Source organism: Capronia epimyces, assembly GCF_000585565.1.
Source record: "Capronia epimyces CBS 606.96 chromosome Unknown aczIQ-supercont1.8, whole genome shotgun sequence".
NCBI lineage: Eukaryota > Fungi > Ascomycota > Eurotiomycetes > Chaetothyriales > Herpotrichiellaceae > Capronia > Capronia epimyces.
In genome coordinates this window covers 55128-67428 of record NW_006912911.1, presented here as the reverse complement: position 1 = coordinate 67428, position 12301 = coordinate 55128, and the positions used below count along the sequence as shown (strand labels likewise).

Here is a 12301-nt window from a genome sequence, read left to right as displayed (position 1 = left end):
CTCGATTACATTGCCGCCATTCAAGGTAGATTCTGATCACGTTGAGTTGAACCATGCCGGACCTGCATTCTCTGCCTGCCGGATCGCGGCCGGACAAGGCTGTGCGCAACAATGGGCCAGACAACTTGGCCATAGAGCGTTACAAGCTAAGGGAGCTGGCCGAAGGCTGGCCCTCCTATCGGTATGGCGTTGCATTGACCCTCAGTAACCCCCTGGTCTGATCAGTGCATCCAGGGACGCATGTGAATGGGAGAATCTCAAGTCCATCTTCCACCCAGATGCCTACATCTACACCACGTGGACGGGCAGAACGCACCACCTCGATTTCATCCAAGCCTCACAGAATGGCATGGATCGTGGGGCCTTTATCATGCACCGGTGCCATGGGGTCAGTACCGATATCAATCTAGAAGCCACCCGGGCGGTCACCAAAATGAAGGCCACCATTACTCAACGCTTCAACATCGACGGCGCCGAAGTCGACGCCGAGAGTGATTGTCGGTTCTGCTTCTTTTGGGTCAAGACCCCGGAGGGCGAGTGGCGTGCGAGATACGTGAGACACTGGTATGAAAAGGTAGGAAGGGCCTCTCCACGCGCTGTGGACCACTCTAATCGGCTAGGACAAACTCATTCCCGTCAACCCCAACAAGGTGCCCCAGCTGGATGAAGCAGAGCTGGAGAAGTTCCCTAGCGGCTATAGGTACTTGGCGTATCTCCAGGAAAAGACCATGGGAGTCAAGGTGCTGTTGGATATGCCCGGTCACCGGCGGGAGAATGGCGCGCCCGGGGGGAGCAGGAAATGTGGCGAGAAGCACGACCTTTTGTACTGGCAATGCAAACGGTGGGTAGAAGGCGAAGAGGTCGAGATTTGAGAGAGGCACGCAATTGTGTGTCTTGTTGGACTCCGTCGGTTTGAGTCTGATTCCATGTCCTGATAGAAGCCGGGGGCCCTACCCCAGTAAAATACCACAATTCATGCGGTCATCTAAGAAGTCTCGGAAGCTGTCAGATTAGAGGGCGAAGCGCGGATAAATGCCTACCCGTGTGATACAGCATGGTGCGTTTGTCGTGGCCACACAAAGCTTGTACAACCTGTATCATAATATAACAGCCGCCAATGGCATAAAGTTATCACGAGGATTCTCATGTATGTTGTTCAGGACCAGACCACGCTCTCTGCTGTCCGCCATTTCTCAACCTTGATTGCAACCACTTCAGGAGTCTGCGCCGTTTAACAATGGGTCCTATCACCCCCCAAAACGATGAACGAGCCTTTACATACCTGGTCGGCATTGGTGTTACTCACTCAGTTGCACCACCGATGCATGATTTCATTGCCAGATCCCTGGGCTACGACTGGAAGTTTCTGGCGCAAGAATGTCCTAGCGTAGAGGATGCGGTGGCACTGTTCCGCAAACCAAGCTTCGCAGGAGGCGTTGTCACCATGCCCTACAAAACAAGTATCATGCAACACCTGGACGGTCTTGATGAGTACGCAACCACCATCGGGGCCTGCAACAACGTGTATAGAGCCGCTGATGGCTCGCTGAGAGGAACCAACACCGACTGGCGAGGAATCAAGGGCTGCCTGTTGCAAGGCGACCCACAGGGTGAGGGCAAGGGAAAGCCTGCTCTCATTATAGGCGCTGGAGGAGCTTCGCGGGCGGCTTTGTTTGCCCTCCATGACCAGTTGCAATCCAATCCCATCTACGTCGTCAACCGGGACAGGGCAGAGGTCGACGCTCTAGTCAAGGACGCCCAAGCGTACGATGGAAGGGTCCAGATTATCCATCTCCGCTCGGTGGATGAAGCCAAAGCGCTGCCAGCGCCCTACTACATCGTGGGGACAGTGCCGGACTTTGAGCCCAAGAGCCCGGAGGAGATCGCCGCCCGAGACGTGGTCGAACATTTCCTTTCTTCCAGCGCAGAGAAGGGCGTCTTGCTAGACATGTGTTTCAAACCACGTCGGACCAGATACTTGAAGTTAGGAGAGAAGCATGGGTGGAAGACTGTGGAAGGGGTTAACATCATTGGTCATCAGATCCAGGAACAATACAGGCTTTGGGCTGGCGAGAAGGCCAGTGAACGCATAAATACCAAGGGCGCCTGGGAAGTGCTGTTGCAAGCAGCAGACAAGAGCCCTGCCATTAACTTCTGATGAATGGACTGTCAAATGCTGTAAAAAGCGTGGAGCCTGTCGGACAGCTTCGTTATGTGGTCCGCTTCAAATTGCGGCATGGCCATCCGGGGACACCCTGTAACAGGCGGATAAGTATTATCCGATCGTATATATCAAAAGCATAGTGCTTCAACCGGCAGTCAGTTCTCATTTTTAACGTAAATCGAGCTTTGTCATTTCCAGCATGCCTTTCAGACCTGCCATCGCGTCCATGTCCCTCGGCCGTGCCTGGGTGCATGAACTGGACAAGAAGCTTCGCGAAGCGTCGGAAGCCGGTTTCGAGGGGGTCGAAATATTTTATGAGGACTTGGAGTATCTGGCCCGGACATATGGCGAAGTCAGCCCAGCCACTCTCTTACAGGCATCTGCGAAGTTGCGCCAGACCTGCGATGCGCTCAATCTGACCATCATCGGCATGCAGCCGTTTCTCTTTTACGAAGGCTTGATTGACCGCGAAGAACACGCAGCTAAGATCGAAAAGCTGAAGGTCTGGTTCAAGATTGTGAAAATCTTGGGCACGGATATCATACAGATCCCATCCAATTTCCAGCAGGGTGGCATCTCCGGCGACCTGGATCTGATTGTGCGAGACATGATCGAAGTTGCAGACCTCGGCCTCAAGGAAGATCCGCCGGTAAGATTCGCCTACGAAAATCTGGCCTGGGGCACTTATGTCGACACGTGGGAGAAGCTATGGGAAGTGGTCACACGCGTCGACCGTCCGAATTTTGGCTGTTGTTTGGATACATTCAATATCGCTGGTCGGGTGTGGGCCGATCCGGCGAGTCCCTCAGGGAAGACTCCCAACGCGGATGCCGATCTGAAAGCATCCCTGGAGAACCTTGTCAAGACTGTAGATGTCAACAAGGTCTTCTATGTCCAGGTTGTAGATGCTGAAAGAATGACACCGCCGCTAACCCCGGATCATCCGTTCCACGTTGATGGTCAGCCATCTAGGATGAGTTGGAGCAGGAACGCGAGGTTGTTCCTGTACGAGCAAGACCAGGGTGGCTATCTTCCAGTGGTCGAGGTAGCCAGGGTGTTTCTCAAGGAGCTCAAGTATGAGGGCTGGGTGTCGATGGAGCTATTCTCGAGGACCATGTCGGATCCGGATCCCAGTATACCTCACACTCACGCTCAGCGCGGGATCAAAGCGTGGAAGCAATTGGCCAAGGAGTTACAACTATAACCCGCAGTGGGCTCTATGGTGGGAAGTCTTCGTGCTGAGATCTGGCCTCGGGACGGAGAAAACGCAGAAAGTCGGGATCAAGCTCGTCGCCAACGAAGCCCAGGTTGTGGGCAAAATCAGGCGGAGGACTCGGCCTACGAACATTAGCATAGTCCATGGGGTCAACTCGCACCATACTCGCCTTTCCACAGGCACCAGAAATGGCATTCCTTCCAAAAGAGCGTCAAAGTCATTGACATCACTAAACCGATCGATCCCAGAGAGAGAATGGTTGTCCGAGAAGCGATCAGGGTCAAATGGTACAAAGTCAGATCTTAACCCTGGGCCCTGTCGCAGGTCTCCAAGCATATCATTTGGAGACAGATGTTGGGAGGGCGGTGCTGAATTGGAATCCAGCTGTCTGGTAGGCGCATAAGACTCTGCAGGCGTCGGTTGAAGGGCGGGTTGGATGTGCTCTATGGTGGATGGATCCTCGTGGACCCCGAACTTCCGGTCCTGCCTAAGACTACCTTGAATTGCCTCAAGGCGCATGATCAGAAGAGAGGCAGTGTTATCTGGCTGTAGTTGAGTCAAAGCCTTCATACACTTCCACGCCTGCACAGCATAGCCAAGTAGTAATGGAGAACTAGCTCCAACCTCACCGCTGGCTTTGCCGAGGATTTCCACAGTCGATCCTGCAGTCTGCTTCGCCAGATCCAGAATATTCGCATCCACCCGGGCCGTCCTCAGTAAGAGAGAGCACATCACGAAATTCCACATCAAATGTAGATTCAATAGGGCAGGGTTTGACGCACTCATGTCGTGGAGTTGGTAGTGTGCTGGCAGGTTTGCCTTCCAGTTCCGAAGGTCGCTGACAGAGTCTTCTTGTCTGGCGGCATCCAGAGGTGAGACACTGACCCTTGTCAGACGCTCCATAAGTCGCGACATGATATTAAAAGTACTAATCGCCCGTAGCGGGCGCTTAAGATTGGTCCTCTCGGTGCCCATCCAGCTGGAAGGCGGGTTCCAGACCTCCCATTCCTCCAGAGAATCCTCGCTGAGAGACCCATGAGCGAGTTGGTCGTTTGGTGGGAAGTACGGCTTCTTGCCAAGCAGCGCCGAGAGGAAATTGTCCAGCATTAGACAGCCCAGCAGGGTGTGGGTATGTCGTGGTGAGCGCTGCTGATGGATCAAGAGCATCCTTGCAGCCTGACCGACCAGAACCCAGGCTGGCTCAAAATGACCCTGGCCGGCCTTGATCATGACTACGATCAAGGTTGCCTGAATAAATCCGAGCTCAGGACTTTGGTCGTGCTCACTGATTTGTCGCCGGATGAGGGTCAGAATGTACGGAGATGAGGGCACGGCTTCAGGCTGCAAGCGCTTTTGGCCCGAAACAAGGACCACAATGGCCCACAAGCAGATTTTCAGGCCCTTGTCGCCGCTGGTGAGACCGTGCACCGGAGTATCAGAGTACGTGAGGCGTAAAATGTCTCGACGCTCGAGAATTGGGAACCAGCAATGGATGTATGTGAAGTAGAAATCGACCAGATCTGAAGTCTGTGACGGCAACACCTGCTGGTAGAGGTCGCGTAGATCCCCCTCTGTAGTTCTCAAGCTTAGAGGCGGCATCTCGCCTGCCTCACGAACAGACAGCGCATTCCTGGCTCGTTCAAGGTCGCCATCTGGTGAGCTCAAAGGGCTAAGAGACTCGGGGGATGACGCCGCTGCATCTTCTGAGCCAGCGAGAAGGCGTTCGAGGTCTCTCGAAAGACCAGATTTGCGCCAGATATGGGCAGCTCGAGCGTCTCCGGAGGACCAGGCGTCCACATCTTGCGACCGTAACATCATTCGAATCTTGTGTTCTTCACGAGGAGCTTCCCGCAAGATCAGGCCCAGGAGAGCCTCCAACCCTCGTACGTATCCCGTCTGCAGGCCACGTCGTCGGGAACTGCTGTCGTATGTGCAAGTGCGTTTGGACGAAGTGCAGACCAGGCAGGCAGGCAGTTCGCCCCCGCACTTGGACTTGCGCTTTCGACATGGCTGGCATGCTTGTACTGTCCTTTGGCGTTTTCGAGCTGAGAGGCCCGACTCCGACATTGGTCAAGGGCTGATCCAGTGTTGGCAATGTCGGATTTTTCACCTAGCCCTCGCGATTTTCAACATTGCGCTTTTCCTACGGCGCATTGATGGGCCCAACTGTTCCCTCCTGGCCCGACGACGGATATGTAGACGGCAAAGTGGGAGGAGGGACTGGCGACACTCGTTGGAAACAAAAAGGAGCTGCTGTGCTGTGAGAACGACGTCGACGGTAGAGATGGCACGTCCAACTGGAACTGGCCGCAGACAGCCCTCACGTGATCGGATAAATGCATTGCCGTCACGTGGCCCGCCTGCGGTTTGTGCCTGCCTGTCCGGCTGCGGCCGACCAGCACCATGCCACCCAAGCTCGACCACAGACCACAACAGTCATTTCCGTGCTTCTGAGCGTCATCGTCGTCCGACGAGGTTGCTCACATCGATGACACCAAATTCCATGGCAGCGCGCGTCCACCACCTACGTTGGGATGTCTGGTTGAACGTCCCTCGATATCTGTCCCGTCCGGGCTATGATGGCACATTCACCAGTCCCCCCTCTCGGCGGGCAAACACGACTGCAACCAAAGCGTACCTTTGAAGCCTATGAGGCTGACTTCGGCGTTCAGTTGGAGCCGGCCGCGTCAGAGAGTGCTGGCAGTAGGAAGCTCACAAGGCCTGGTAGGGCGGAGGCACCTGCTTTATCAAGACCTCCATCCCCCTCATCGGGAAATTCGCTGTATGACCCGCGCGCTTCGATTCTCCTTGTCGGGTTCTCCGGGGCCGGCAAGCGGACGCTGGGAATCATTGCGGCGGCAGCGCTGCGAAGGCAGTATGTCAGTTTCAGCTCTTTCTTTGAAAGCCACATGGGGCAGACCCCCTACGAGTATATGTCGGTTCACGGGCTGCCCGGTTTCCGACAAGCAGAAATTCAGATCACAGAGAGGCTGCTCAACACTTGCAAGGAAAACCATGTGATCGGTGGCTTGACCGGGCTCGGCAGCACTGCGCAGAGAGAAGTCTTGAGATCCTTCGCGAAAACCAATCCTGTCATTTATATCCAGAGAGACAAGGTTGACATCGAAGGCATGTTTGGCGATAAGGGGAATTTGGATCAACTCTACAAGGCCGGTGATACCTTTTACCGTTCATCTTCAAACTTGGATTTCTTCAATATCACGCAGACGGTGAATACGGCGGACAATGCGAGTCCGGTTGGGACCCTCAAGCTCAAGCAAACCGAGACGGACTTCATTCGCTTCATCCATCGCATCTATGGCCGCCCCCCGAAGCTCCTACACTCTGTGGACCCCTTTTCTCCCTCTTACACCTATGCCTTGCAAATCCGGCTAGAGTGGCTAGCGGCAGGCTCCCTTGAGTACGACAAGCTGGAGTGCGGAGCTGACATGATCAGCTTGGTCATCGATCCCAAGCTCGACCGCATCGGTCACCTTCAAGACCAAATCCCGAAGCAAATGGCCCTGCTGCGCAGATATACAAGAACCCCCATTATGATCGACGTCCTCCATGCACAGCCGCAAGATGCTGTCAATTACATCAGACTGCTCAGACTCTGTCTACGTAGTGCCCCCGAATTTTTGACAGTTGCATTGTCGCTAGACTCCGGCCACCTCCAAGTTGTTGCATCGGCAAAAGGCTTCACCCAAATGGTTGGAGTCATCCACCAAGATACCCCGTGGACAGGTTCACCAGCAAAGTTTCAGTGGTCCGCTCTTCACGATCTGGCCAAGGAGCTTTCCTGTTGCGCAGTTCGGCTCACCAATCCTGCAGTCTCCACATCTGAAAATCTGCCGTATCTTCACGATGCCGGTACGGCGAGAGAGGTCTGGACTTTGCCGTTGATTGCATACAAGACGGGCGCCCACGGCCGGACGTCGATCTGTTTCAATCCCGTCCTCTCCCCTGTCGTGCTTCCCAGCTTGCAGCCACAGGGGATTACTGTGACGCAGGCTCAAAGTGCATTGTATTCCAGCTTCATCCTCTCCAAAAAGAAATTTACGATCTTTGGTCGGAGTGTGGCATACAGTCTCTCTCCTGCAATGCACAATGCTGCTTATGCTGCCTGCGGCATGCCCCACTCGTTCAGCCTGTTGCAGTCAGATGAATTTAGCAGCATTCATAGCTTACTCGAGGACGAAGAATGCGGGGGGATCACGGTCTCATTGCCCTTCAAGCGAAAGGTTTTACCCATGCTTGCCAGCATCAGCTCTGAGGCGCGGGACATTGGTGCAGTCAACACGGTAGTTGTGCAACGAGAACGGGCTGAGGACGGAAGTCCGCAAATCAAACTTAAAGGCTACAACACTGACCACATTGGCATTCGAAAATGCATCGAGCGCAGCATTTCGCCGGCAAACTCCATTCGGGATGGGAGCACCGCGCTGATCATAGGGGCAGGAGGCATGGCCCGGGCGGCAATTTATGCTTGTCGCATGCTGGGACTGACAAACATTTGCATCTACAATCGAACGCTGGAACATGCTCAGGAGCTGGCGGACTACTACAGCCGGCAGAACATGCACATCCATGTACTCAGGACCACCCAGGAGCCATGGCCTGGACAATTGCGGCAACCGACAGTCCTTGTGTCCTGCATTCCTGCTCATAGCATCGGTGGCCAGAGTGCACACGACTTGACAATCCCGGAGCACTGGCTGCAGAGCCGCACGGGAGGAGTCTTCATCGAGGTATGTCCAGCCTGTCCAACTAGAAATTCTGACTAACGTGCCTGCAGTTGGCCTACAAGCCGATTGTCACGCGTCTGATCCGGCAGTTGCAGCTAATGTCGAAGAGTGGCTGGATCACAGTCGATGGCCTCGATGTGCTGATTGAGCAAGGCATTGCCCAATTTGAGATCTTCACGGGCAGACCAGCTCCAGTGCATGTCATACGGAGGGCGGTGCGCAAACAATATGATGCAGTAGTCGGAGCTTGAACTGCCCAATAACCTGGACCGACTCTCAGCTCTGCAGGTCGTGGAGGCCGGAAATTTAGCTGCCTGTGCGGGTGGCTGGATGGATCCGGCACCCTCCTTACCCCTGCCCCGTCAGCCGATCTCTCGGCTGAGCGCTTTGCCGACCTTGTCATGTGGGAGGCATACTTTACCCTGGTCAGGATGCATAACGCTCTCGCGCCGCCATCACCCCTTCAGGCCTCGGTGCCTCAGAAACGATAACATGGCCTCGCTATTGATCAATGGCACCAAACACGACATCATCTCATCCAACTTTGCCAACTCGCGCCAAACATTTATTATCCCACTGGCCGTTTCGGACGTGACAGTCGTAGCCAAGGATCTCGAACGTATCAGCTATGGCGGAGACGCATGGGAACTGCGCGTCGACCTGCTCCAACCCACAGGCTCGACGGGCTGCCCTTCCAAGGATTATGTCGCCGCCCAATTGGAGTTTCTGCGGCAACACTCAGACCTGCCAGTCCTCTTCACCATCCGGACGCTTCCTCAGGGCGGCAAATTTCCAGAGACGGCAGTAGATGAAGCATTGGAGCTGATGCTACTGGCAGCCGATCACGGGTGTGAATACATCGACGTGGAGTTCTCCTGGCCGGCTTCCCTGAAGCAAGAGCTGTCTCGGCGCAAGAAGAGTAGCAAACTGATCGCTTCATTTCTCGACTGGACGGGGAATATTCGATGGACCGATCCAGTCTTGCAGCAATACGTGGAGACCAACGACTACGGCGGTCCGCTTCACACTTCCTGATCGGACTTTCTGAGGCTGACGTTGAACACAGACATCCTCCAACTGAGCATCGTAGCGACAGACATCATAGACTGCCATGAGCAGGCCTTTTTTGTGCGCAAGTACCGGGAGAACCATTCCAAGCCCATCATCGTCGTCGGCATGGGCGAACACGGTCAGCTCGCTCGCGTCACGGGTCCCGTCTCTTTCGTCACCCATCCTCTGATCCCACTGCCATCTGCCCCGGGCCAACTGTCTTTAGCCGAGATTCACCAAGCCCAGCATCTCATCGGACAACTCCCCAGACGCAATTTCTACATCTTTGGAAACAACATTTCTCATTCTCTCAGTCCCACCATCCACAATGCCGCGTTCGCCGAGCTTGGCCTGCCATACCACTATTCCATCCACGAGACGCCTGAGATGGACGACAGTGTACGCGAAATCCTCCTGCGACCAGACTTTGGTGGCGCATCCGTGACATACCCACATAAGCGGAACATTCCCCATCTGCTCGACTCAATCTCTGAGCCGGCCACGAAGCTTGGAGCCATCAACACCGTCATTGCACAAGACACCCCGTCAGGGCGGAGACTGAGGGGAGACAATACTGACTGGATTGGGATACTGAAGTGCATCCAGAGTGGCCGGCTGACCAACCACAAGACTGGTATTGTTATTGGCGCAGGCGGCGCGGCGCGGGCTGCGGTGTACGCATATCAAAATCTAGGTGTCCAGCACATCGCTCTGGTGAATCGGACGAAAGAGAAGGCCGGAAGACTGGCGGCGGATTTCCCCTCGCTTCAGATTGACATCTATTCTTCTGCCGCAGAAGCCCCGGCGGCAAATGTCATCGTTGCTTGCATCCCAGCAGATGATATCCAAGAAGGGGATATTCCAGATCATATATTTGCGGATGGACCTGGCCTGGTCATTGAAATGGCCTACCGGCCTCCGGTCACGGCCCTGATGCGTGTTGCTAAGCGCCATTTGGCATGGAAGGTGCTTGGCGGCGTGGATGTGCTGAAGGAACAAGCGTATGCACAGTTCGAGCTCTGGACGGGCAGGCGTGCTCCTGTATTGGCGATCGAAGAAGCACTAGACAAGGCACTGGCCTCGCACATATAGAATATATTTCATGCTGCAACCTGTGATTTTAGTCGTACAATTTCCATCTCCGCATAACGTGGCGACGATACGTTGTCAATTATGAACTGGTGCTAAAAGGTTTTCCATATAATTGGAGATCTGACTATGGCTGTTCATGGTGAGCATGTGGTGTTGATGAATTTACGACGGGCATTCTGGACAAAGCCAAAGGCAACAACAACACGAACATCAAGATCAACATTAGGTCCAAACACAGTCTGTTTTACTTTTTGAGGCTCCAGATAGAATAATACTGATAATATAACTTTGCATTTCTACAAGCCTAGCTACAGTAATACCTCTGATTACAACCTAAGCCATCCTTTCAACGTGAAGGGCGTCATTTTCAACGTGGAGGGCGTCATGCTTGGTGCCGTTTCCCTCAACAATGTCCACCTGGATTTGCTCGCCGGTGTTTTGGAGACGGTTTATGACTTCCTTGTGTGCATGGCGAGGCTTGAGAGACTTGTCAAACAGCATATCCATGCATTCCAAGGGGATGGATTTGGTCTCTGGCAGCAAAAAGTAGACAAAGGGAATCGAAAGGAGTTGCAAGCTTGCAAAGAAGAACCAGACCCCATACTTCATTTCGGCAAACATCTGAGGCGTGAAACGGGCGACGAGGAAGTTCCACAACCAGTTGTTTGAAGCAGCAAAGGCCTGTGCAAGGGTGCGGACATTCTGATCGAACATCTCGCTGTTGACGACCCAGGGAGTGCCACTCCATGATGGCGTATAGCTGACGGTATAGAGGTAGAAAAAGACCATGGCTGCGATCCCGCCGGACGAGAGGCCGTTGGTTGGATGCTCTGTCGGCTCGGCCACCGCGATGTAGCCGCCGACAACCCAGAGACAAATCGAGCCGCAGAGTGCGCCGTACATGAGCAGGTTGCGTCGACCCATCTGATCAATCATGAATAAGATCCAGATAAAGGTCACGACGGTTTTGATGGCTCCAAATACGCCGGTGGTTAAGAGGCTTGTGTTGGTCCCCGTGACGCCGATGTTGCGGAAGACGGTCGGACTGTAATAGTTGATGGCGTTGATACCAGACCCGTTCTGCCAGAAGAAGAGGGCGCCGCCGAGGAAGAATCGGTATGCAATTTTCTTATTTTGCCAGACTTCTTTGAAAGGGGCGGAGAACTTAGTGCCAATTGAACTTTTCAGCTCCTCCAACGCCTGATCAATCATTTGAACTTCGACGAGCAGGTATGGGTGGTCGGCAGGCAGGTTGCGCAAAAAGCAGAGGGATTTGATCCCTTGGGACCGTTTTCCATTGGTGATCAGCCACCGAGGCGTTTCGGGGAGGAAAAAGGCGCCGACGGTGAGCAAGCCGCCTGGAATGAGCTGGATGGCAAAGGGAATGAGCCACTGAGTGTGGGACTCGGCCATTGTGGTCGAGATGCCGTACTAGAAGAAGAAGAAAGTCAGCCACCCTGATCAAGAGCCGTGAGGAGGGGAACTTGCGTTGATCCAGAACCCAACCAAGCCGCCGATTTGCCAGCCAATCTCCCACATGCCGACCAAGCGGCCTCTGATGGCCGGGGGAGAAATCTCTGCCAGGTATATCGGGATCAAATTGGAGATGGCACCGATCCCGAGACCGGCGACAGTGCGGCCTCCATACAGGTACCCAAATCCGGTGCCTGCGTCTGTTGCCAGCATCACACCAGCGCCAATGACAAAGAGCAGAGAAAAGATCATAAGCCCTATACGGCGACCGAGGAAGTGTCCCGCCGGATAGGCGAGAAAGGAACCGAAGAAGGCACCGGCTTGGTAGCACGACACAATGTTGGCCGAGAGAAGATTCACTCGAGATGTACCCATGTGGTCCAGACCCATCTCATTTCTGAAAGAGGTCAGTGCCAGCGTGCCTCCGATGAAGGCACTGTCATAGCCGATGGTCGCCGCGCCCGACGAGGCCACCGCAGCAACAAAGTAGACCTTCCAGTTGTATACCTCTTTGGGAGTCGGTCGGTCTTCGACCTTTTTGAGAAAGTTGCCACCCAT

The 12301-nt window shown here is 54.3% G+C and overlaps 7 protein-coding genes across 7 annotated transcripts; 5 read left to right on the top strand and 2 right to left on the bottom strand.

The window, feature by feature from the left end:
• Window positions 1–53: 53 nt before the first annotated feature.
• On the top strand, window positions 54–872 carry A1O3_08424 (pea pathogenicity protein 2; the record flags this gene model as incomplete). Its single annotated transcript, XM_007738522.1, has 3 exons — window positions 54–181; window positions 235–574; window positions 621–872. The coding sequence occupies 3 exons, from the start codon at window positions 54–56 to the stop codon at window positions 870–872; spliced, it is 720 nt and encodes a 239-aa protein (XP_007736712.1).
• A 365-nt stretch (window positions 873–1237) lies between these two features.
• On the top strand, window positions 1238–2158 carry A1O3_08423 (shikimate dehydrogenase; the record flags this gene model as incomplete). Its single annotated transcript, XM_007738521.1, has 1 exon — window positions 1238–2158. One exon carries the CDS (start codon window positions 1238–1240, stop codon window positions 2156–2158), a length of 921 nt encoding a protein of 306 aa, XP_007736711.1.
• Window positions 2159–2363: 205 nt separating this feature from the next.
• A1O3_08422 (uncharacterized protein) lies at window positions 2364–3368 on the top strand (the record flags this gene model as incomplete). Its single annotated transcript, XM_007738520.1, has 1 exon — window positions 2364–3368. The coding sequence occupies one exon, from the start codon at window positions 2364–2366 to the stop codon at window positions 3366–3368; it is 1005 nt and encodes a 334-aa protein (XP_007736710.1).
• Window positions 3369–3484: 116 nt separating this feature from the next.
• Window positions 3485–5447, bottom strand: A1O3_08421 (uncharacterized protein; the record flags this gene model as incomplete). The annotated part of the gene is made up of 2 exons (XM_007738519.1): window positions 3485–3502; window positions 3546–5447. The coding sequence occupies 2 exons, from the start codon at window positions 5445–5447 to the stop codon at window positions 3485–3487; spliced, it is 1920 nt and encodes a 639-aa protein (XP_007736709.1).
• A 512-nt stretch (window positions 5448–5959) lies between these two features.
• Window positions 5960–8379, top strand: A1O3_08420 (uncharacterized protein; the record flags this gene model as incomplete). Its single annotated transcript, XM_007738518.1, has 2 exons — window positions 5960–8131; window positions 8179–8379. 2 exons carry the CDS (start codon window positions 5960–5962, stop codon window positions 8377–8379), a joined length of 2373 nt encoding a protein of 790 aa, XP_007736708.1.
• A 241-nt stretch (window positions 8380–8620) lies between these two features.
• Window positions 8621–10270, top strand: A1O3_08419 (uncharacterized protein; the record flags this gene model as incomplete). The annotated part of the gene is made up of 2 exons (XM_007738517.1): window positions 8621–9143; window positions 9195–10270. The coding sequence occupies 2 exons, from the start codon at window positions 8621–8623 to the stop codon at window positions 10268–10270; spliced, it is 1599 nt and encodes a 532-aa protein (XP_007736707.1).
• A 333-nt stretch (window positions 10271–10603) lies between these two features.
• On the bottom strand, window positions 10604–12301 carry A1O3_08418 (quinate permease; the record flags this gene model as incomplete). Its single annotated transcript, XM_007738516.1, has 2 exons — window positions 10604–11701; window positions 11777–12301. The coding sequence occupies 2 exons, from the start codon at window positions 12299–12301 to the stop codon at window positions 10604–10606; spliced, it is 1623 nt and encodes a 540-aa protein (XP_007736706.1).